The sequence below is a fragment of the Theropithecus gelada genome, chromosome 8 (genome assembly GCF_003255815.1).
Source record: "Theropithecus gelada isolate Dixy chromosome 8, Tgel_1.0, whole genome shotgun sequence".
Taxonomy (NCBI): Eukaryota; Metazoa; Chordata; class Mammalia; order Primates; family Cercopithecidae; genus Theropithecus; species Theropithecus gelada.
Window position 1 is genome coordinate 56,823,079 of NC_037676.1, and position 26,365 is coordinate 56,849,443.

Here is a 26,365-nt window from a genome sequence, read left to right on the forward strand (position 1 = left end):
GATTACAGGCCACTGCTCCTGGCCTCACTGAATGTCTTTTGTCATTCAAGTTGAGATTTTCCTTGTTCTTGGTATGATAAGTGCTTTTTAAAAGTTGCATTCTGGACATTTTGGGTACTGTGTTATGAGACTCTGGGTCCTATTTAAATCTTGTGTTTTAGAAGACCTTGTCTGACACTGCTGGTAAGGGAAAGGGAACTCACTCCTCTTTACTACCAGACGTGGATGGAAGCTCTGGCTACTTACACTGCCTCATTTGACATCCTGAGGAGAGGTACACCTTATTACTACTGGGCAGGGATGGGATTTCAGGCTTTCATGTGCTTTGACTGTGTCTTCAACCCAAATCTCATCTTGAATTTTAGCTTCCACAATTCCCTCATGTTGTAGGAGGGACCTGGTGGGAGGTAACTGAATGATGAGGGTGTGTCTTTCCCATGCTGTTCTCATGATAGTGAATAAGTCTCATGAGATCTGATGGTTTTATAAAGGGGAGTTTCCCTGCACAAGCTCTCTCTCTTGCCTGCCATAATGTAAAAAGTCCCTTTGCCCTTCCTTCATCTTCTGCCATGATTGTGAGGCCTGCCCAGCCATGTGGAACTGTTAGTCAATTAAACCTGTTTCCTTATAAATTACCCAGTTTTGGGTATGGCTTTATTAGCAGCATGAGAACAGACTATTACAGGATTTCTTTGTGGTCTCATTTACCCTGCAGAGTGGCGGGGAGTGGCAGAGGGATGGGGGCAGACCCATTACTGCTAAACGGTGGTGAAAGTTCTGGCTTCCCTCTGGGCTTCTGATACCAACAAGAGGGAGTGTGGTGGCTTTACTACCAGGTGGAGATGGAAGTCTTGGTTCCCCACTTGGCCTTCACTGATATCATCCAGTGTAGGGAAGAGAGGGATGCCTCATTATTGCCAGGGAAGGGCAGAGGTCAAGGCTTCCCAAGGCAGATGAGAGTATGGTGAGGCCTGGGTTTTCTCCTGTGGTGTTTGGCTGCAGTAGGGCAGGTATTGCCTAAATGTTTTCTGTCTGACTAGGTTGCCCCTTTCCTGGACCCTTGGCCAGAGAGAGGTGACTTTCACTGGAGCATTTTAAATCTGCTCTTGCTGATGTTTTTGGGTCACTGACTTCTCTAGCACTTAGTTTGGGATATATGGGACAAAAAGAAAACCCAGAGAACACACTGCTGTATCATTCCTTGAGTTTTGTGATTCATAGCCTTTCTGCTTTCTTGTCTGTATCTTTCAGTGTATTTGCTTTATATATAATGTCCGGGGTTTTTGGTTGTACTTAGAGGAATAGGGAAAAGTGGTCTCCTCAATTTCAGTCTGGACTGTTAATTCTCTGCAACTAATCTGACCATTTCATTTTGCCATTCTACTTTACAATGTAGGAGTATTGACTTACATGACCTACAAGTAATTTACATAAAGATAAGAAAAGGCAAATAATGGGGTTTATCAAAGATACCTCTTCACTACTGAAAATTAAGCTTTGAAGTCCTATCATAAGAATGCATGCTAAATAAAAAGAAAACCTAAAGTATTTTCAACATGTGGATATGTAATTTTTTTGAAAGAAGTGATATTACCAAAGACTTGCATAAGAATGTTCATAGAAGTATTATCTGCAAGAGCCCCCAACTGGAAATAACCTAAATATTATTCAAATGGCGAATGAATAAGTAAAATACAATAAAATATTTGAAAATAATAAGGAATAAAGTACCAATATATGCTACCATATGGATGAATCTCTAAAACACTATGCTAAGTGAAAGAAGCCAGCCATAAAAGACTACATGTTGCATGACTCCATTTATATGAAATGTTCAAAACAGGCAAATCCATAAAGACAGAAAGTAGATTCCTGGTTGCCTAGGGCTGGTATGGGGGTGGTGGGATAGGTACAGTTTCTTTCTTTCTTTCTGAGGTGTTCTAAACTTAGATCATTGTAATCTTGGAAGAACTCTGAATATTCTACAAATCACTGAATCATCCTTTTTTTTTTTTTGAGATGAAGTCTCACTCTGTTGCCCAGGCTGGAGTGCAGTGGCGCAATCTCGGTTCACTGCAACCTCTGCCTCCCGAGTTCAAGAGTGAATCATCCACTTTAAATGGGTTAATTTTATGGCATGGAAATAATATATCAACAAAGCAGTTTTAAAAACGACATGGTCATGATGGAATGTTCAATGTACGGAAGCATATAGGGGCCCTCTCTACCCTCTGTTTTCAGTCAAGGCAGTTATTTGTTCCTGACTAACCAAATGACTTGGCTGAAAGAACAGCATGAGATGGTTTTGCACATATACTGACTATGAAAAAAAAAGTTGGCTTACATATGTTTGTTCAACATAAGAAAAGAAGAGAGTAATCTACTGAAAATTAGAGAATTCCTAGGTGATGGATGATATGTGCAGCAAACCACCATGGCACACATTTACCTATAACAAACATGTACATGCTGCACACGTATCTCTGAACTTAAAAGTTGAAGAAAAAAAAAAGAAAATTAGAGAGTAAGTCTTAAATATATTTGCTATCCTAATGACAATAGTTTGTGTATACTCAAATCTTTGCTTGTTCTCTCTTCCTTTCAAATATATATTCCACACTACAATCTTCTGGTTAGTAAAGTGTATTTGGGCTGAGTTTGCCTTCCCTCTACCTCTAAGCACCATGAAGACGGGGGCTGGGACTGTCTTATCTGTAGTCACATGGACAGGATCTGACAGTGGATAGAGATCAGATTCTTTGGTTTTGGAGGACTTTATGTTGCAGATAGGTATGCTAAGGCATGAGGAAAGTCCAGTAGATGGGGCTTGGGATACCCAGATTCAGGAGGGTTGTGTACAGGCAGTAAGCTATGATGGATAGATGTCAGGGAAAATCAAAGTGTAGACCAGGAAATGGTCCCATTCCATCAGATCATAGCAGATCAATGCTGGGTAGCAAGAGCCAGGAGAGAACAGTCTCCTGGCCAGCCTGCATTGGGTGCTGCTTGGTGTCATTTTATATTTGTGTGGAAGGCCAAGGCAGGAGGATTGCTTGAGCCTAGGAGTTCGAGACCAGTCAGGGAAACAGAGTGAGACCCAGTCTCTTTAAAAAAAAAAAAAAAAAAAAAATTAGCTGGGTGTGGTGGTACATTCCTGCAGTCCCAGCTATTCAGGAGGTTTAGGCTGGAGCATCACTTGAGCCTGGGAGGTAGAGGCTGGAATGAGCCATGATTGTCTCTGGACTCCAGCCTGGGCGACAGAGCAACACCTTGTCTTAAAAATAAACAAAAACAAAACAAAACAAAAAAACAAAAATGAAAAACAACAAAAAAGAGAAAACATCATAAAACAAAATACACTTATGGTTGCCAACCTACAGCAGGTTCTCAGTGCTCCCCGCAAGCCTACTATACCTCCTCTTCCAGTCTCCCTTTCATTCCACTGGGTGACTATTTCACAGCTTCATCTGTCTCATTAGATTCATAACACCTCCTCCCCCTCACTCACACCCTCAGTGGATGACCTCACATCCCAGGTCGCTGAGACGGAGAAGCAGTCAGAAGGGAAAGTCACCTCCACCAGTGTCACTGCCTGTCTTTCTGCTACTGGGGATGACCTTCTCCTTAATCTTTGCTGAGACATACACCTCTGTTGTGCATTATATCCCATCTCCCTGTTAGGCACTCAAGAATGTGGCTCCAAGAATTCTCCCCGTTCCTACCCACAGCATTAAATCTTCTCTTATCATTCCTATCAGCATACACACATACTACAACTCAAACTATATCTGATTTTAAATACAGAAAAACTAACACAAAGAAAACTAGCAAAAAATTTGTCTCCACATGCTGACTCCAATTCCTCTCCTAGTTTTCTTTGGCCCCTATGCCCAGTGAGGATTTTATCCATACTGTTCCACCAAAAAAGGTTTTGAGGTTACAGATAAACTTCACATTGCTAAAGCCCATGCTTACTTCTCAGCCCTCCTCTTACTTGATGTATAAGTACCATTTGACACAGCTCATCACTACCTCCTTTTGAAACACTTCTTTCCTTTGGCTTCCAGAATGCTACTCTGTTGATGCACCTTTTCCTCATAAACTCCTTTGTTGGAGTTTGCTGATGGTTCCTCACCATCTCTGTGGCTGTTATCTTTGGACTCTCTTGGGATCTGATCTTGAACCAATTCTCTTCTCTATTTACACTCACTTCTTAGAAGTTCTCATCCAGATTCATCCAAGTTTTAAGCACCATCAGTATATCAATGAATCACATATTTATACCTTTAGCTTGAACCTTTAGTATAATGCCTTTAGTATACTTTAGAACCTTCAGCATACTGCCTACTTGATATTTCTATTTGGATGTCTAATATGCTTTTCAAGATGATATTCACTATCACCTCCCACTCTCTTGACTGGTACTTTTGAAGTCCTCTCCATCCAAATAATTAGCAACTCCATTCTTCCAGACGCACTGGACAAAAATCTTAGTCTTCCTTGACAGTTTTATTGCTCTTATTCCCCACAACCAATCCATATCCAATCCATAACTAAGACATCTGCAAATGCTGTCACCTCCACAGCAGTTATCTTGGTCTGAGTAATCTAGTGCCTTTTAGTTTTAACTTGAAGGACTTCCTGTAACGTTTCTTGCGGGGCAGGTCTGCTGGTAATAAAATTCTTGAGTTTTTATCTATCAAGGAATGTCTTAATTTCTCCCTCATTTTTAAAAGACAGTTTTGCCAGATATAGAAGTCTTGGCTGGCAGTTTATTTTCCCTTCAGCCCTTTGAATATATCATACTGTGCCTTCTGGCCTGCAAGGTTTCTGATGAGAAACTGGCTAATAATCATATTGAAGATCCCTTGTATCTGATGAATTGCTTCCCTTTTGATGCTTTAACGTATTTCAGGGCAGGGCTCTTTTAGTTCATCCTATGTGTAGTTCATTGAATTTTTGAATTTGTAGATTCATGTCTTTCATCCAACTTGGGAAAATTTTGGCATTATTTCTTCAAAGATTTCTGCCCTTTTCTCTTCTCCTTCTGGAACTCCCATAATGTGTATGTTGCTCTAGTTGATGATATCCCCAGGTTCTTCAAATTCTGTTCACCTTAATAGTTTTCTTTCTGGTCATCAAATTCAAAACTTTCAATTGTCCTATTTTCAAGTTATGCTGATTCTTTTGCCTGCTCAAACCTGCTTTTGAACTGCTCTTGTGAATTTTTCATGTCTGTTTTGTACTTTTCTGCTCCAGAATTTCTTTTTGGTTCCTTTCCATATTTCCTATCTCTAATAATATTCTCATTTTGTTCATACATCTCTTTTTGTTCCTGTTTTTGTTCATGTATTCCTTTAGTTCTTTAAGCATCTTTAAGATAGTTGTTTTATAGTCTTTGTCTAGTAATTCTGCCATCTGGCTTCCTCAGGGACATTTTCTGTTATTTTGTTCCTTTTAATGGGATATACTTTCCTCTTTTTTAATGTGTGCGCATTGTGACTTTTTTTGTTTAAAACTCTATTTGAATCAAATAATTTGGTAACTCTGGAAATTTAATTATCTCCCTTCTCCATGGTTTGTTGGTTTGTTTCCTCCCTCCCTCCCTCCCTTTCATTCATTCATTCTTTCTTTTTAAAATTTATTTGTATGGTTTCTCTTTGCCAAGGATCAGCCTACAGTAGAAGCTTATGGTCTTCAGGTCTTTTCTGAGTATATGTTTTTCCCTGGGCATATGAGATGACTTTCTAAATTCCCCTGTATATGTAGTTGCTTTTGAATATCTCATCTTTAAGTGCCTAGTTCCCAAAAGGGGGAAGATTATTTAAAAAGAAGAAGAAAGTCCCAGGTGTCATATCTTTAAATCCCCTGGAAGCCACTTCTGCTACTGAGAGTTGCAACAATGCCTACCTTTGTATGCACCATTGTAATCAGAAGCAGACATCAGCAGCCAGAACACAGAAATTTAGTATTTGGAGAAGGGGGTTCTTATTTCTCACTCTGGAACCTGCAAACTGCAGCAGGAATGCAGGCTGCCGTCCCCACAGCTGCCTGCCATGGGGCTGGGGGATGAGGAATGAGTAGTCACTATAGCACTAATGGCTGAAATAAACAGAAATTAATTACAATTTACCAGCGAAGCCTTCCTCTGGAAGCTGCAAGCATTCAAATATACTTCAGAGTTCCAAAATATTAATTTCAGTTTCTGCTAGTACAATTTTTATCCAAGTGGGGAGATGAATTCCTGGCACTTCCTACTCTGCCATCTTCCCTTGGATTTACCTGTATTTTTAACATCATTGCCAAAGTAATCCTTTGAAGTGTGAGATCATTATTTCTCTTCTCAAAATCCTTCTTTGGTTTCTCATCTCACTTAAAGTTAAAGCCAAAGTATTTACCAAGGGCTACAGACCCTGTATAATTTGGTGCCCTGCTATTTTAGCCACACTGGTCTTCTTATGATTTCTCAAATACTTCAAATACTTCCCACAAACCTTTGTACTTACTCTCTCTGCCAGGAGCACGCCTCTGTCAAATATCTGAACACCATTTCCCCTGACTACTTTTAGATTTCTTCTCACATGTCACTTCTCAGTGAGGTCTTCCCTGACCTCTACCACTGCCACTCCTACTTTACCTCACTTTTCTCCACGGCATTTTGTATGATCTAACATACTGTAGATTTGCTTATTTTTTTTAATAGTTTGTTTCTGCAGGATAATGTGACCCCATGAAGATAAGGAATTTTTCTGTCGTGTTCATTGCTATGTGTGTCTAATACACAGTGAGTATGCATTAATTATCTGTTGAACAAATGAACAAATGAGTAAAGAAGGAAGGCTGTGTAAAAAACTCCACATCTAAAGGGAGGTGCCAATTCCACAGTCCAGGAGATCTGTAATATGGGGAATGGATTTTTAAGGTAGAGATCACTTAGGTTCAATATCCAATAATTTAACTTCATCAGGATGGACCATACACAGAATTCTATGTGGCTTGGATGACAAAGGATGAAGGCCATATTCCATACCAGCTATACAAAATTATTATGCTTACTGATGTAGTCTGATCTCTGTCCTGGGTTCCTTGGGCCTGCCTGAAAAGGTAAATTCTAGCAGTTGCAATGAGACAGCATTCTACAGGCATATATACCTCTACAACAATTCTGTACTAAGGCAGGAAGAGGATCATTCCTTTAACAGGTATTTATTGAGTGCCCAATATATATAAGGTATTGAGCTGTTTCTGGAAATTCAGAGGTGATAAAGAAGTTACTCTTCTGGTGCTTAATGCATCAGTTGTTTGTGCAGTATGAAATGTGCTAGAGAGTATATTTATACAGATAGATAAGGGGGCACATTGGAGGGTACTTACTTCATTCAGCATGTTGATGTAGTGGGAAGGCAGGGGTTCAAGAAAGGTTTCTGAGATGAACTGAGTATTGAAGGAAGGGATAGAAATGTACGGCAATGAAAGGCAGGGTGTTAGGGTTATGAGGAGGCATTCCAAGTAAGATAAACAATATATGCAAAAATCCAGAGCCACATTTAAAAAACTTCAAATAATCCAAACTACAGAGTAAGACATATAGATCAAAATGAAATTGGAAAAGTAAGCTGAAGTCAGATCACAATTTGTGTGGCATGCTAGGGCATGAAGTCATTTTACTAAATGCTGTGAGGATCATGGAAGTGTGTTAAAAGAAGATAAACATGGCAAAAATAATAATTTCCATTTATTGAACACTTGTTATGACATCCAGGCACTGTGTCAAACACATGATATATATTCTCTTACTTAACCTTCACAATGAGCCTATAAAGCAGGTATTTTTCCACATTTTATGGCCAGGGAAGTAGACAGAGGAATTAAGTACATGGCTGCAGATTCACATAGCAAAGTGGAAGAGGCAGGATTTGAACTGAGGTCTGACTCAGTGGTATGCTGAGAATGTATGCTTAACACCACTCCTGTCATCTGGCCACTCTAACAGCGGTGACCAGACAGAACTTAACAGAGCTCAGACATGACATACAGGTAGTCTCAGAGGCCATGGCAATTGAAGGCATTCTCAGGGAAGAAGCCTGATATGAACTCTGCCAATGAGGCTTTTGGCATTCCTTAGACTCACTAATCAAAGGTGAGCCAGGGCCAGAAGCATCAGCATCAGCTTATTAGAAATGCAGACTCTCAGACCCTACCCCAGGCCTACTGAGTCAACCACTGCAGCAAGATCCCAGGAAATTCATGTGCACCTTCAAGCCTGGGAAGCCATGGTTTAGATACACATTGACATGTGCCAGAGACAAGTGATACCAGGGAGAGGGTATGGTGGCTCAATCAGATAACAGGGGTACCTGTTCTCTGTCCTCAACGGGAGTTGTGGGAGTGGAACGTATACTATGGGAGATGCTCAGAAAAGGAGAGCCCATTTTGTGCTGTCTTATATGTAAGTAATGTTACCTTTCCTAAAAGTGCCCCAAAAGAATCCCTTTAATTGAAATTATTTCCATGTCAAAATAGAACTGATCAATGTGAATTGTTTATCAGACATAGATTATAGAATTAAAGATAAAATCAAGAGAAATGCTGCGTTAGTCGTTAGCTATTTAAGGGCAGATCACATCTGACCCCAAACTTTTTGAATTTGTACTTCAATTTAGAGCTGGTAATGATACAATTCATGCCTATTGCTACACTGTAAACACAAATTTACTTACTGATTTAATAGCCATGTCTTTATGTAGACAGTGATAATTATAAATGGAGGTTTGTATCAAAGCTAGACACTACTGTTTCTCTTATCTACACCTCACTCTTTCTCTTTCTCCCCATCCCTCCCACTCCTCTCTCCATTTCTCTCTTATAGGTGACCTGTAACAAAGTCAGTATTTATGAGGCAAAGTGTGCAGTTTCATGATCTTTCTCCTTTTGTGATTGGCATGGAGACAACATTGTGGTGCACATGCTTGAACCTGGTCCTGTTTCCTCAGAGGACCCTTTACCTTGTTTTTGTTGTTCAGAACTGAGGCAGGAAGCCCAGTAGGAAACCCGATTAGGTGAAGCATCTTCAAGTCCGATTAGACCATAGGTAGTCATTAGAAGGATCAGGTGCCATCTGGGGACTTTATGTGTGACAAAGTCCTGAAACATGTTCAAACCCCAGTATGAGTAAGCGAAGCAGTGGAAGCGTGCTGGGTATGCAGAAGCATAAAATCATAGCATTTCATCGTGTGCCGCTTATGCTGTTTGTCCTGTGTTATATTGAGTCACCAAATTGTGTACACTCACAGTCATTTCAGAATTACATTAATGAGGTAATAAGCAAGAGTATCTAAATAAAACAAAAGGCCTAATTCTTTCTTTTTAAATGATTACAGGAACAAGTACTGACTTAGAAACTTATCAGAATGAGAAAATGTCAAACAATTTCATTTTTAGCTGCACAGTAACAACTTTCTCCCGTTAACATAAATAAATGACGGTTAAAAGTTGTCTGGGAGAGAAGTGCTTGTGTTTTGGTGAAGTATTTTTTCTGGAGGGTAACACTAGGCAAGAAAGAAAGAAGGGAAACCTTCATGAGGAAGATTTCAGAACTGCAGAGCATGCTAGGAACTAGTTTGTTTCTGGCTGTGGTCTCCTTAGGGTGAGCTCTGTCTGGTGATTAGCATCACTGTGGATTAAATTAATTGGCTGTACTCAATCCCTTGCTGGACATACTGAGAATAAATCCAAACACATTAGTTTCTTTGCACGAAATGAGGTTACATATCCAGTGACATTTATTTGAGCTATTTAAACAACTTAAACATCTTTTTCTCTTCTTAATAAGGGAAGTTCCAAGTTCTGGTAAGTACAAAACTATTTGAAATCTTTCTTTTGAAAATATTCTATGTTTTGCTAGTTGTATTTTGTTTTCCATGTTATACCTAGATTATAGATCTGTGTTCTGTCTTTAACTGTTAGAAAAAGAATAAATGTGATTAACAATTATCTTTTACCTAAATATGCCAGCAACCTTCACAATATGCTGATATTGAGGGAGAATGGAACTTCAGTATCAGGAAATCAAGTGATTCTAGTTTATTCAAATGAGTAATGGTTACTTTGTTTCTGACAATAAAAGCATTATATACTTCTTATAGACATCTGGGCAATACATTAAAGAAAAAGGCAGCTGCTTGTAATTCAACAATGCTGTGACTACCACAGTGAATAACTGGTGATTTTCCTTTTTGAATCTCCTCTCTCAACTCTACCCCATAGACTTATGAAAATCTGAAACAAACTAATTTTTCTTGCAACATCAAGTCTCTGAATTGCTAAAAGAATGAACATTCTGTACATTCTGTATTTCTCAGTTTTCCATTATTTCTAATTCATTATTTGTGACTTGTCTGAATTCACACTATGTGGTAGAAAATTAAACTTAAAATATAATTAGTGAAATGACGCATGTAAATCTGTCATATTTTGTCAAGTGAGTGGGAGAGTGAAGACATGGCCCTCTTGGTAGAGGCCAACTATTTAGTTCTGAGCAGCACAGCTGTAAATGATTGATTTAAGTGGGGTTTGATTAAAACTAATGATGCCACAGATAAGCCTAGCCACAGTTGAGCCTAAGGGTGTTAAAAAATCTGCTTAATATTAAAGAGCAATGAAAGTATGCATGATAGCTCCATTGTCTAATTTTAGGCAATAAAGAGGCTCTGCAGAGAAGAAGAGAGGATATTGGTAGCAAGCTGTCATGTCATTAGAAGTGGATTTTAAGGCAAAGAGATTTTGTAAACCAGCTTCCTTGCTACACATAGGGAAGTCACTGGTGAGGAAACTGGAGGGCCTCAAGATTCTACAGTTACCTCTTTCCACCTCCACTTCTTCTTCAGCCTAAACTTCTGGGAGAATTAAACCATTTTATGCTGCTCAGTTTGTTTGTTCCCAAGGTAGCCCTTAAGTATATTACTGCCTTATTCCAAATTTAGAGGGCATAAGATAAAACTTATTATTGAAAATGTATGTAAAGATACATTGACAAATTTCTATGCAAACTCTGATTCTTTTTTTTTTTTGAGATGGAGTCTCGCTTTGTCACCCAGGCTGAAGTGCAGTGGCGTGATCTCAGCTCACTGCAAGCTCCGCCTCCCGGGTTCACACCATTCTCCTGCCTCAGCCTCCCAAGTAGCTGGGACTAAAGGTGCCCGTCACCACGCCTGGCTAATTTTTTTTTTTTTTTTTTTTTTTNTGGCGTGATCTCAGCTCACTGCAAGCTCCGCCTCCCGGGTTCACACCATTCTCCTGCCTCAGCCTCCCAAGTAGCTGGGACTAAAGGTGCCCGTCACCACGCCTGGCTAATTTTTTTTTTTTTTTTTTTTTTAGTAGAGATGGGGTTTCACTGTGTTAGCCAGGATGGTCTCAATCTCCTGACCTCGTGATGTGCCTGCCTCGGCCTCCCAAAGTGCTGGGATTACAGGCGTGAGCCACTGCACCCAGTCTCTGATTAGTTTTTAAAACTGATTAAGAATGGAGCACAGCTAACATAGGAGAACTCAAAAAAGTTATGGAGGGCTGGTAGCTCTGTTTCACAATAGTGGGCACTCTATTGTAAAGACTTAATGACCACATTGCTAGTCTTGCTCATGTGCACCAGGTAAATGCTGTACCACCTCTGCCTTCTTCCTGTAGGGCATCTCTACCACTTTTTGCCTCTGGCATCTCAACTTTACACAGGCTTTCCTCTGGAAATTGCCCTCTCTTCTCACTCCTACCGCCAATCCCTCAGGCTGTATTAGACATCCCTCCTTAATATTCTCTTGGTACCCCAATTCTTCCTCTTCTTCAGTTGAGCTATTGAGTTACTCTGTGAACTTCCCATGGACTCTGTAGGAAATGCACATTATTAAGACAGGGCAAAGGCTGATTCACTTTTTTCAGAAATACTTGGTTTGCACCCTCTTTCCAAATGATGACGTCGTACACTCAATGAACACAGATCTCTTTTTTCAATGATAATACCTAATCTTTATCATGTTCTGGGTTTTACACACAAGGCCCTCCTTATCATAGGCTCTTAAGACTCACCTACAAGGATGCAGAATCTCAACTCTCTACCTAAAAGTTCCCCCAGTGACTTCTAGGAGTTCCCAGAGATTCTCTCACACACTATGAAGATCATGCGAACTTGTATTTTTGTTTTGTTTTCACTACAGCATCCCCAACAAGGTGCCTGGCAACCACCCTGTTGGATGTACCTTCTCTACAAATGCTCCTCCACTGCTGGGGACCTGGCATCTTCCCAGGTCATGGTACCTTCAGCACCTGCCCTTCATGCACTGGGCTCAAAACCAATGCTCAGGGCTGGGTAGCAGTGGGATGTGGACAATGGGAGATGCCTCTTTGCTCCTATGGTACTTATCTTCCATGTTTTCCCTCCCGGCCCCAGCACAAAATCTCCTTTGTCTTTGGCCAAAACCGACATTAGCATATTGGCTCACACAGATGTGTTCCCAAAGTGGTCACCAGGTTAATAGCTCTCCAAATAGTGAGATTCAGGCATTTAAAAGGTGACATTAAGAGCCTCATGATGCACCTACACCAAGAAAAATATCATTTTCCAAAATTAGGTGAAAAATGTGGCTCAAATATTATTCATGTACAATATTTTCAAATAAACATATAAGTAAACCAACCTAAAATGTAATTGGAGGGAAAGAGTTCTAAAGTCTTTTTATTTATTTATTTATTTATTTATTTATTTATTTATTGAAATGGAGTCTCGCTGTGTTATCCAGGCCTGGGTGCAGTGGTACGATCTCAGCTCACTGCAACCTCCGCCTCCCGGGTTCAAGCGATTCTCCTGCCTCTGCCTCCCGAGTAGAGTAGCTGGGACTACAAGCGCACACCACCACGCCCGGCTAATTTTTGTATTTTTAGTAGAGACACGGTTTCACCATGTTGGCCAGGCTGGTCTCGAACTCCTGATCTCAGGTGATCTACCCGCCTTGGCCTCCCAAAGTGCTGGGATTACACGCGTGAGCCACCACACCTGGCCTAAAGTCTTATTTAAATACCGAAGGAACTCATCCTTCTTATAGTTGCTGAGGCCATGGCGATTAAGCAGCCTGCTCAAGGTCAGACCACAGTTGACCAGATGAGGATGAGAAGAGGTTGCAGTTTTGCTGACTCCATTGCAAAGCTGGATTCCCCAGCTCCTGATGCACATGTCTGCTACAGCTGCTTTTTTTGTCTTAAGTATTATAATTACTTTAAACCTCTGAGGAAGAAAGAAGGGAAGACATCTAACTTCTAGGCTGATCTTCAAATGTTTTTTTCCAAGTTACATTTAAATAAGATTTGCAAATCAGATTGGAGATATATGAAGAATCTTGGATAACAGCTTGCAAACATTTAAGTGGATGATTTGGGCCGGATTTATAGCTGATTTACAATGATAAACATGCCTTTTTCCATCTCTGTATTACCAATCACATTAATTTTGTTCAATTTGTCTTCAAGGCTGCAGGACTTTCTTACTGTGTCAAAAGACACTAATAATTAAAATAATTTCAAACAATAGAAAACAGCCACAAATGAAAACAAGGCCAGAACCAGATAAATCCTTCCAAATGCTGCTCATTTGTCAATCAAACTCCAGTTTCACTGAGAAGTGGAAAAGGAAAACCTTGGTGCTTTGCTGAATATTACTCCTCTTGAATTCTCTTCTGAAGGTTTAACTTTAGAACTACTAGTGGGACCAGTAACTAGACTGCACTAGTTTTAGCAGCCCATAGCAATGCTGCCATTTATTCAAAGAACATTTTTGCTTAGTGCAGTGTTTCCCAAAGTAAGATAAGTGGTGTGTGAGATGATATGCCTGCATTTTCTCCAATCTGCAGTAGAAACATCTGATAGTATCTTAAGAGGGTTCTTACTTAAGGTTCTATGTGATACATTCCTCCTAGAACTTAATGTCAGGTACATTTTCCTCCAGACAATTTGGACTTTAAAAACATTTCCTGTTTCTCCCATATTTATTTATTGTCAGGATATGAAGGACTAAAATGATGAATTGCAAAACTCTCTTACCTTTCTCAGTGGATGGTTTCTGATTTGTGTCTCTCTCTCTTGTTTTTTAAATTGTGCAATAATACCTGCTAATTTTAAAGGTTCACAAAGTTTACCAACGTATAAAAAAACACAAATATTTTCCAGAGTTCTGCAATCCAGAGACAACCACCATCAACACTGGGTTGTATATATTTCTGGACTTTTCCCCAATTCATATAACTCAGTCATGTGCCACATAACACTACTTTGGTCAATGGTGGACTACCTATGTGATGGTGGCCCCATAAGATTATAATACCATATTTTGACTGTACGTTTTCTATGTTTAGATATGTTTAGATACACAAATTACCACTGTGTTACAATGCCCTACAGTATTCAAACAGTAACATGCTGTACAGATTTATAGCCTAGGAGGAATAGGTTATTCCATAAAGCCTGGGTGTGTAGTAGGCTATACCATCTGTTTGTGTAAGTACACTCTATGATGTTCACACAATGATGAAATCACCTAACAATGCATTTCTCAGAACTTATCCTCATTGTTAAGCAATGTGACTGTACATATACATTTAAATCAATGGCACAGAATGTTCTGCAAACTTATTTTTTTTCACTTAGTAATATGTCATGATCATCTTTCTATGCCAAAAGATATATCTATAAGGTCATGTTTAATGGTTGTATAGTTTTTCATTGCATGGGTGTATATGTGATAATTTATCTCAGCCCTTATTAGTGTGTTTAGGTTGTTTTTAACTTTTAAATTATAAATATCCTTATTTAACTGTTTATCTCTTTTTATTATAAGTCCCTTAAAATTGTTTTTCAAAATTGGTAGGTATAATGAATGAATAAACGAATGAAAGAATAAACTTCTAGGAATATCCTGGATGTCTGCAGCTATATTTAGCATGCATTAGTATTACCATGTATTCGCTATGGTGCTGTGATTCTGGAGATAATTTTCTTTCTTCTCTAGGTCTTAGCCAAAATGAGTGATACTCCTTCTACTGGTTTTTCCATCATTCATCCTACTTCTTCTGAAGATCAAGTTCCACCCCCTCGCCATTTGAGTCTCACTCATCCTGTTGTGGCCAAGCGGATCAGTTTCTACAAGAGCGGAGACCCCCAATTTGGTGGGGTCAGGGTGGTGGTCAACCCTCGCTCCTTTAAGTCCTTTGATGCTCTGCTGGATAACTTGTCCAGGAAGGTACCCCTACCTTTTGGAGTGAGGAACATCAGCACCCCTCGAGGCAGGCACAGCATCACGCGCCTGGAGGAGCTGGAGGACGGCGAGTCGTACCTATGCTCCCACGGCAGGAAGGTGCAGCCTGTGGACCTGGACAAAGCCCGTCGGCGCCCACGGCCCTGGCTCAGCAGCCGGGCCATCAGCGCGCAGGCACCGCCCCACCCCGTCGCCGTCGCTGCTCCCGGCAAGCCCCGCGCCCCACGGAGCCTGGTGGTCTTCAGGAATGGCGACCCGAAGACGAGGCGCACAGTTCTTCTGAGCAGGAGGGTCACCCAGAGCTTCGAGGCATTTCTACAGCACTTGACAGAGGTCATGCAGCGCCCGGTGGTCAAGCTGTATGCTACGGACGGAAGGAGGGTGAGCGTTCTAGGGGGCTCCTCGAGCCTGAGCTCATTTTGGGCACCCTACTAATTGGGTTCGTGTGGGGTGTGAATGGTGGCCCCCGGGAAGGAAGTCTTCCTCCCTGCCTGTGTATGTGTGTGTGTGCACCCAATGCTGCCTTTGTTCCTTTGTCAGAATCTGACCGGAATCTCATCTTTACCTCAGGCTGCCCACCCCTTTGTCTTCCCTGAGCCCCAAGGTATATAATGTTTTCACATGGAATCCAATCTTGACAATATTTTTTGGAAAGGAGTGGCAAAGAGTAGTATTTTAATAGAGGAAGCATTTTCCTGGGATCCCTGCTGGGAGGTAACTGACCTCCCCCCCCCGCCCACCAACCTTGACATTTGGTATTTCTACTTATTTTGTATACACCATCGGTGCCTAAGAAAATGCTCGGTGATGATGTCTTTCAAGTCTAGGAGGTTGTTGATTTGATTCAAGCAAAGTTATAAAATTACCACTTAGTATAAAATGTGCTCATCTCAGGATAATGACTCTGGTCTCTTTTAGGTTCCCAGCCTCCAGGCAGTGATCCTGAGCTCTGGAGCTGTGGTGGCAGCAGGAAGGGAGCCATTTAAACCAGGAAATTATGACATCCAAAAATACTTGCTTCCTGCTAGATTACCAGGGATCTCTCAGCGTGTGTACCCCAAGGGAAATGCAAAGTCAGAAAGCAGAAAGAGTAAGTCACTTATTAATATATAGTCCATATTTTTAGCCCTAGAGATTTTTTTTTGCCTCAACGACAGCAAAAATCCATGCTTAAATGACCAGTTCTTTCACCACAGAAACGAAAAGGAGAGGATTGAAAAACATTCTAAACTGAAATTGGCTATATTTATAGTTGGAAAGAATCATGGAGATTATCTGTTTTTTAGACTTTTCCAAATCAATGATATGCCTGTTTAAATTGATGATGTGTGCTTTTTTTGCATAAACTACCTAGTTAAAAAATAAAAATGCCAGCATTTCTTGCTTTAGAGTGGAATCTGTGTAAGTCTCTTCTCTGGTTGTTGCAGAGTTTTCTCTAAATAGTACCATGCAGCATACATAGCTGACCTCAGCAGGTTAGCAGAATGACTGTAGTTTTTCAAATCTATGCTATGTGCTCTGCCTTTTGATGTTATTGCTATAAAAATTACACGTTCTTAGACCCACATTTTATTTATTAAAAAAGGTTCATGCAACCAATTCATGCTGGTTAACGATAATGTAGGTTGATAATTCCTTAGATTCTACTGTGTAGCATTATCCTTTGGATAGGGGAGGAAGAGGGCCTCTTCAGGCCCAGGGATGTGGGATAAGCTGTAAATTGCCTGTACAGCATGGCTAATCTCATTATTCATTGTACTTAGTATTTCCAGGGAAAACAAGCTCTTTGCTAGAGTACTGATTGTTTTTTATACTTAAATTTAAGTTTTTATTCTCTTTAGACTTGGATAATATGTATTTTAAATAGTATTAATATCTCTACTTACTGCTAACGTGGGTGAAACTAATCCATCGTTGTTTAATGATTTCATGGATATATTCAGTAAATAATTATTAATGCTTCTATTTTGTAAGCATTAGGTTGCCACATATATGTTATAAATATGATAGTGCTATTTCACGTTTGTCATTTTACTAAAATGATTTTATTATGTCTGATACAGGTTGCCGAGTATGGTTTTTGATGACTGCAGGGAATCTGAGGGCTTTGTTAAATTTTACTTCAAAAATTTGAGACACTTTGATTTACAATTTAAGTAAAAGCATATCAAAAATAAGAAAAAATATTTCCAGGTTTATACTCTGCAACATTAAAGGGGCTTACCTGACGGCAAGTATGTGCAAATCTATATAGATTTGCTAACAGGAATTTTTTTTTTTCTTTTTGAGATGGGGTCGTGCTGTGTTACCCAGGCTGTTATGATGGCTCAAGTGATCACCCGCCTCAGCCTCCCGAAGTGCTGGGATTACAGGTGTGAGCCATTGCGCCCGGCCCAGGCATTTTGATTGAATTTAAGACGCAAGAGTGCCAAGGTTAATGCTGAAGACACACGTTAAAAAGATAACTGACATCTGGACTTATGTCTAGCTCTGTTCTCTCTTGTGCCCTGTATTAAGTCAGTTGCAACGATTATACAAAGTGCATGCTAAATTAATAATTAGTACTTGATTAAGTCTTAATTATAAAAGTGTTTCTGCTTTCATAAAGCTATGGATACCTCTTTTGATATTTGTAGGTGGAAAGATGAATACCAGCATAAATTGTTGCTTGCCTTGTTTGAATAGGTAAGCAGTACTTGGTTGGACTCCAGTTTCAGTATTGGTAAACAGAACAACGAAATGAAAACCCGCAAACTTTTATCTTTGGTAGAATTCTTAGCAGTTTTTACTTTATACATTTTTTAAACTTGTTAAACTTGTTAAAATTCTCTGAATCTCCTCATTTAAGTTGAAGTAGAATTAGAGATCTCTTCTAAAGAGTGGTTTGAAGAAATGTACCACTATTACAGTAGGTTTTCTCAAATAACTATTGGGAAAATACATAGGCTGAGTGTGGTGGCTCACACCTATAATCCCAGCACTTTGGGAGGCTGAGGCAGGCGGATCACGAGGTCAGGAGATTGAGACCATCCTGGCCAACATGGTGAAACTCCGTCTTTACTAAAAATACAAAACAATTAGCTGGGCATGGTAATGTGGGCCTGTAGTCCCAGCTATTTGGGAGGCTGAAGCAGGAGAATTGCTTGAACCCTGGAGGCAGTGGTTGCAGTGAGCCCAGATCGTACCACTGCACTCCAGCCTGGTAACAGAGTGAGACTCCGTCTCGGGGTGGGGGAAAAAAAAAAAAAAAAAGAAAATACATAGAGCTCAGAAACGTATCACTTTACTATGAAATACAGAAAATATGCTACTTTTCATACTAATTATTTCCCTTTTTCTCTTTTTTTCTTTGCTGCCTCTTCCTTTGGATATTTTTAACTTCTCTGCCTTCCGTATTATATTTTGATGTGGGCACCTTTTACTCTTAAAATCTTTAAAGTAAGCACACATATGTCTTCAAGCTCAAGGTCCCAGATTTATTCTGTTTCTTCTGAGAAAACACATAATAATGATTGCTACTTAGACTATTCTTTTGTTCCTGAAAATTACTTGGCCTTAGAAAAGAGTGATTCTCAGAATTTACCAATATATCCTTCTGAAGATGATATTGAGAAATCAATTATTTTTAATCAAGATGGCACTATGACAGTTGAGATGAAAGTTCGATTCAGAATAAAAGAGGAAGAAACCATAAAATGGACAACTACTGTTAGTAAAACTGGTCCTTCTAATAATGATGAAAAGAGTGAGATGAGTTTTCCAGGAAGAACAGAAAGTCGATCATCTGGTTTAAAGCTTGCAGCATGTTCATTCTCTGCAGATGTGTCACCTATGGAGCGAAGCAGTAATCAAGAAGGCAATTTACCAGAGGAGATAAACATTCAAACGACAGATGAAGAGGCTGAAACTTGCAGTTCTGCTAGTTGGGAGAATGCTACTGTGGACACAGATATCACCCAGGTAACTCAGGATCAAGCAAAGCATCGTTTTTATAGGCCCCCTACACCTGGACTAAGAAGAGTGAGACAGAAGAAATCTGTGATAGGCAGTGTGACCTTAGTATCTGAAACTGAGGTTCAAGAGAAAATGATTGGACAGTTTTCCTATAGTGAAGAAAGGGAAAGTGGAGAAAACAAGTCTGAGTATCATATGTTTGCACATTCTTGCAGTAAAATGTCAGCAGTATCTAACAAACCAGTACTTGTTCAGATCAATAACAATGATCAAATGGAGGAGTCATTGTTAGAAAGAAAAAAGGAAAACAGACTGCTTAAGTCAAGTGCAATAAGTGCTGGTGTTATAGAAATTACAAGTCAGAAGATGTTAGAGATGTCCCATAATAATGGTTTGCCGTCGACTATATCAAATAACTCAATTGTGGAGGAAGATGTAGTTGATAGTATGGTATCAGACAACAAAACTGGTATCAAGAACTTCAAAGCTTATGATAACACCAATGATAGGTTCAGCCCTATTTCAGCAGATGCAACCCACTTTTCAAGTACCAACTCTGGAACTGACAAAAATATTTCTGAGGCTACAGCTTCAGAAACATCCTCTACTGTCACTGCAAGAATTGACAGACTAATTAATGAATTTGCTCAGTGTGGTTTAACAAAACTTCCAAAAAATGAAAAGAAGATTTTGTCATCTGTTGCCAGCAAAAAGAAGAAAAAATCTCTACAGCAAGCAATAAATTCCAGATATCAAGATGGACAGCTTGCAACCAAAGGAATTCTTAATAAGAATGAGAGAATAAACACAAGAGGTAGAATTAGAAAGGAAATGATATTGCAAGATTCAGATAGTCCCCTTAAAGGAGGGATACTTTGTGAGGAAGACCTCCAGACAAGTGATACTGTAATTGAATCAAATACTTTTTGTTCCAAAAGTAATCTCAATTCCATGATTTCAAAGAATTTCCACAGAAATAAATTAAATACTACTCAAAATTCCAAGGTTCAAGGACTTTTAACCAAAAGAAAATCTAAATCACTAAAGAAAGTAAGCTTGGGAGCACCTAAAAAAAGAGAAATCTGTCAAGGAGATAAAGTGTTTCCTCACAATGAATCCAAATATTGCAAAAGTACTTTTGAAAATAAAAGTTTATTTCATGTATTTAACATCCTTGAGCAAAAACCCAAATATTTTTATGCACCACAATCTCAAGCAGAAGTGGCATCTGGTTATTTGAGAGGAATGGCAAAGAAGAGTTTAGTTACTGATTCACACATAACTTTAAGAAGCCAGAAAAAACAAAAAGGGGATAAATTGAAAGCAAGTGCTGTTGTAAGTAAACAACATGCTACAACCAGGGCAAATTCCTTAGCTTCTTTGAAAAAACCTGATTTTCCTGAGGATATTGCTCATCATTCAGTTCAAAATTATATACAGAGTTGGTTGCAGAACATAAATCCATATCCAACTTTAAAGCCTATAAAATCAGCTCCAGTATGTAGAAATGAAATGAGTGTGGTAAATTGTAACAATAATAGTTTTCCAGGGAATGATCCCCATAAAAGTTCTGGAAAAATAAATAATTTTGTTATGGAAAGTAATAAGCACATAACTAAAATTGCCAGTTTGACAGGAGATAATCTATGTAAAGAGGGAGATAAGTCTTTTATTGCCAGTGATACTGGTGAAGAAGATCTCCATGAGACACAGGTTGGATCTCTGAATGATGCTTATTTGGTTTCCCTGCATGAACATTGTACTTTGTCACAGTCAGCTATTAATGATTGTAATACTAAACGTCATATAGCTGCTGAAAAATCAGGACCAGAGAAAAAACTTGTTTACCAGGAAATAAACCTAGCTAGAAAAAGGCAAAGTGTAGAGGCTGCCATTCAAGTAGATCCTATAGAAGAGGAAACTCCAAAAGACCTCTTACCAGTCCTGATGCTTCACCAATTGCAAGCTTCAGTTCCTGGTATTTCCAAGACTCAGAATGGAGTTGTTCAAATGCCAGGTTCACTTGCAAATGTTCCCTTTCATTCTGCAATATGCAATTCATCCACTAATCTCCTTCTTGCTTGGCTCTTGGTGCTAAATCTAAAGGGAAGTATGAATAGCTTCTGTCAAGTTGATGCTCACAAGACTATCAACAAATCTTCAGAAACACTTGCGTTACTGGAGATTCTAAAGCACATAGCCATCACAGAGGAAGCTGATGACTTGAAAGCTGCTGTTGCCAATTTAGTGGAGTCAACTACAAGCTACTTTGGACTCAGTGAGAAAGAACAAGACGTGGTTCCACTAGATCTTTCTGCAAATTGTTCCACAGTCAGCATTCAGAGTGTTCCTAAGTGCAGTGAAAATGAAAGAACACAAAGAATCTCCTCTTTGGATGGAGACTGCTCTGCCAGTGAGGCATGTGCCCCTGAAGTCTGTGTTTTGGAAGTGACTTGCTCTCCATGTGAGACGTGGACTGTAAATAAGACTTATCCTCCAAAAGAGACATGTAACCCCAGTGACACTCATTTTCCTAGTGATGGTTATGGTGTGGATCAGACTTCTATGAATAAGGCTTGTTTCTTAGGAGAGGTCTGTTCACTTACTGATACTGTGTTTTCCAACAAGGCTTGTGCTCAAAAGGAGAACCATATCTATGAGGGAGCTTGCCCAACTGTTGAGACCTACGTTCCTGTCAGTGTCTGCAATACCATTGACTTTTTCAACTCCAAAGAAAACACATATACTGATAACTTGGAATCAACTGAAGAGTTAGAAAGAGGTGATGACATTCAGAAAGATCTAAATATTTTGACAGACCCTGAATATAAAAATGGCTTTAATACATTGGTGTCACATCAAAATGTCAGTAATTTAAGCTCCTGTGGACTTTGCCTAAGTGAAAAAGAAGCAGAACTTGATAAGAAACATAGTTCTCTAGATGATTTTAAAAATTGTTCACTAAAGAAGTTTCAGGATGAAAATGCATATACTTCCTTTGATATGGAAGAACCAAGGACTTCTGAAGAACCAGGCTCAATAACCAACAGCATGACATCAAGTGAAAGAAACATTTCAGAATTGGAATCTTTTGAAGAATTAGAAAACCAGGACACTGATATCTTTAATACAGTGGTAAATGGAGGAGAGCAAGCCACTGAAGAATTAATCCAAGAAGAGTTAGAGGCTAGTAAAACTTTGGAATTGATAGACATCTCTGGTAAGAATGTTATGGAAGAAAAAAGAAGGAATGGTATAATTTATGAAATAATCAGTAAAAGGCTGGCAACACCACCATCTTTAGTTTTTTGCTATGATTCTAAGCAAAATAGTGAAAAGGAGACTAATGAAGGAGAAACTAAGATGGTAAAAATGATGGTGAAAAGTATGGAAGCTGGAAGTTATTCAGAGTCCTCTCCTGATTTAAAAAAATGCATCAGAAGTCCAGTGACTTCTGATTGGTCAGACTATCGACCAGACAGTGACAGTGAGCAGCCATATAAAACATCCAGTGATGATCCCAATGACAGTGGCGAACTTGCCCAAGAGAAAGAATACAACATAGGATTTGTTAAAAGGGCAATAGAAAAACTTTACGGTAAAGCAGATATTATCAAGCCATCTTTTTTTCCTGGGTCTACCCGCAAATCTCAGGTTTGTCCTTATAATTCTGTGGAATTTCAGTGTTCCAGGAAAGCAAGTCTTTATGATTCTGAAGGGCAGTCATTTGGCTCTTCTGAACAGGTATCTACTAGTTCACCTATGTTGCAGGAGTTCCAGGAGGAAAGACAAGATAAGTGTGATGTTAATGGTGTGAGGAACGATTATTATGGGGGTGACATTGTAGAACCTTGTACAAAACAAAATGATCATAGCAGAATCCTCACAGACATAGAGGAAGGAGTACTGATTGACAAAGGCAAATGGCTTCTGAAAGAAAATCATTTGCTAAGGATGTCATCTGAAAATCCTGGCATGTGTGGCAATGCAGACACCACATCAGTGGACACCCTACTTGATAATAACAGCAGTGAGGTCCCATATTCACATTTTGGTAATTTGGCTCCAGTCCCAGTCATGGATGAACTCTCCTCTTCAGAACTTGAGGAACTAACTCAACCCCTTGAACTAAAATGCAATTACTTTAACATGCCTCATGGTAGTGACTCAGAACCTTTTCATGAGGATGTTCACAATGAAACCTGTGCCAAGGAAAGAATAGCAAATCACCATACAGAGGAGAAGGGTAATAATCATCAGTCAGAAAGAGTATGCACATCTGTCACTCATTCTTTTACGTCTGCTAGTAACAAAGTCTACCCTGTCTCTGACGATGCTATTAAAAACCAACCATTGCCTGGCAGTAATATGATTCATGGTACGCTTCAGGAAGCTGACTCTTTGGATAAACTGTATGCTCTTTGTGGTCAACATTGCCCAATACTAACTGTTATTATCCAACCCGTGAATGAGGAAGACCGAGGATTTGCATATCGCAAAGAATCTGATATTGAAAATTTCTTGGGTTTTTATTTATGGATGAAAATACACCCATATTTACTTCAGACAGACAAAAAAGTGTTCAGGGAAGAGAACAATAAAGCAAGTATGAGACAAAATCATATTGATAATGCCATTGGTGATATATTTGATCAGTTTTATTTCAATAACACATTCGACTTGATGGGTAAAAGAAGAAAACAAAAAAGAATTAACTTTCTGGAGTTAGAGGAAGAAGGTAATTTAAAGAAATTCCAACCAGATTTGAAGGAAAGGCTTTGTATGAATTTCTTGCACACATCATTGTTAGTTGTGAGTAATATGAATTCAGATACACAAGACCTCAGCAGTCAGACAAATGAAATGTTTAAAGCAGTCGATGAGAATAACAACTTATTAAATAACGGATTCCAGGGCTCAAGAACAAATCTCAACCAAATAGTAAGAGAAAATACCAACTGTCATTACTTCTTTGAAATGCTTGGTCAAGCTTGCCTCTTAGATATTTGCCAAGTTGAGACCTCCTTAAATATTAGCAACAGAAATACTTTAGAAGAACTTTGTATGTTTGAGGGTGAAAAGCTTTTCATTTGGGAAGAGGAAGACATATTAAATTTAACTGATCTTGAAAGCAGTAGAGAACAAGAAGATTTATAATTTCAATATCAGCACATTCTTTGTCAATTCATTTTTTCCCATAATGAGATGAAGCACATGTGACAAATATGGACTAGATAACCTCTAAGAATTTCCCACTTCTTCAAAATGAACTTACCCTGGAAAACCTTACTTTGGATAACCAGTTTGACTTTCATAATTTCTCTGTTCTTTGTTTTTCCAACAACTACAGACTCAGGTTCTCTTATTTTGGAAGTGTCTATCCGGTTGTGTTCTGAACTTACTTTTTTTTTTTTTTTTTTTGGTATCTATGATTTTTTTGCTCAGGGCATCAAAATGTGCTAAGGACAAGAACTATATCCTTTTTAAAAAATGATGTTAGCTTGGTATAAAATGTATATTGAATGTATTGGTGAATAAATTGAATAGACATAACCTCAAAGTACTTCACTTATTCTTTTTAACTACTGATTTGATAAAAGGTATAATTATAAGATGTCCACAACAGTCTCATAGTTTCTTGTGCCAAATGTGTTGAGTCCAGTTCCTCAGAATATCCAGTGAAATTGCAAGCATTTCCATGGGACAGGATTTACTGTTTTTCTAATAGACTAGACTATCAAGTATCAATTGGTTTGAATAACTGTGGTATATTTCCCAGGAGTTAACCAGGAAAGCTTTTAAGATTCCTTCTGCTCCATTACTATATGATGGTATAGAAACAAGTCTTAGAAATCTTGGAAATCTATGCCTCTTGTCTACAACTGACTCAAATTAGAATGGTCAGTATTTTTGGGGCCACACATGGAGATGCTAAAATAACATAAATTTGGCATTGAGGAACAAAGGTAACTAAATTAATTACATCAAGAATAATGTTGGTGTCAGTTCAGCGTGAGTCATAAATTCATAAAAATTATGAATTGCTACTTCATCAGCTGGAGACTACTTCTACATAGAGTATGCTTTTTAAAAAATTAAGTGATGCTTTCTTTTAATGAAAATATGGAAGTTATAATGTTATGTAAGTTTCTGTAGTAAGCAATGAGAAATTGTAGTGAATGAAAGAGCACAAAGTTTTGGAGAAAAAATAGAAAGGAGAAAATAATTTACATTAATTTTGTGCCTACTGTGTACCAGGGACTATGGTACACCTGCAGGGTTTTTGTGTGTAATTCTTCCTCATAAAGGCACTGTGAATGTGGCTTTATTACTCCCCCAGAATTTTTTTTTTTTTTTTTAAATAGAGAAGTTAGGAGAAGGTGGTAAAGGACTTTCATGACTGGTTTACAGTAGGGTATCATGCCAGGGTTTGAACCCAGTTCTTTATGCTTGAAAATTAATGCTCTTTTACTACCTTTTTTTTTTTTTAAGGCTGATACTCACTATGTTTCCCAGGCTCGTCTTGAACTCCTGGGTTCAAATGATCCTCCATCCTCAGCTTCTCAAGTAGGTGGGACTACAGGCACATGCCACTGCACTGGGCTTACTACATTTTTGCCATTGTTTTCATGTGAGGAAGAAGGGATAAGATTTTTTTTTTTGAGACGGACTTTCTCTCTTGTTGCCCAGGTTGGAGTGCAATGGTGTGATCTCGGCTCACTGCAACCCCCGCCTCCTGGGTTCAAGTGATTCTCCTGCCTCAGCCTCCCAAGTAGCTGGGATTATAGGCATGCACCACCACACCTGGCTAATTTTTGTATTTTTAGTAGCGATGGGGTTTCTCCATGTTGGTTAGGCTGGTCTTGAACTCCTGACCTCAGGTGATCCACCAGCCTCGGCCTCCCAAAGTGCTGGGATTACAGGTGTGAGCCACCGTGCCTGGCCAGGGATAAGATATTTTTTTAAAAATTAGCACTCATTTGCTAGTGCAGTGAGACAAGGAAAGAATTTTTCTTTTTAATTTGGCAGGTGTAAAATACAGATATACCCAAGAAGGTTGAGGAAGTCACTTATAAAAACCAGGAGATTTCAAGAAATATGGCATGCAGTATGTAGTTT

At 39.1% G+C, this 26,365-nt stretch overlaps 1 protein-coding gene across 2 annotated transcripts in view; it reads left to right on the top strand.

Moving 5' to 3' along the window:
* Positions 1–24,799, top strand: part of RP1 (RP1, axonemal microtubule associated) — a 58,393-nt gene extending 33,594 nt beyond the window's left edge. The window contains exons 1-4 of one of the 2 annotated variants that reach the window (XM_025394412.1): positions 9,714–9,849; positions 15,047–15,673; positions 16,211–16,382; positions 18,732–24,799. In XM_025394412.1, coding sequence (XP_025250197.1) covers positions 15,059–15,673; positions 16,211–16,382; positions 18,732–24,403 — 6,459 coding nt within the window. In that variant the 5' untranslated portion in view covers positions 9,714–9,849; positions 15,047–15,058 and the 3' untranslated portion in view covers positions 24,404–24,799. Of the gene's footprint in view, positions 1–9,713; positions 9,850–15,046; positions 15,674–16,210; positions 16,383–18,731 lie in introns of those variants that run through there. The other variant, XM_025394413.1, reaches the window with a different exon arrangement.
* Positions 24,800–26,365: the final 1,566 nt, after the last annotated feature.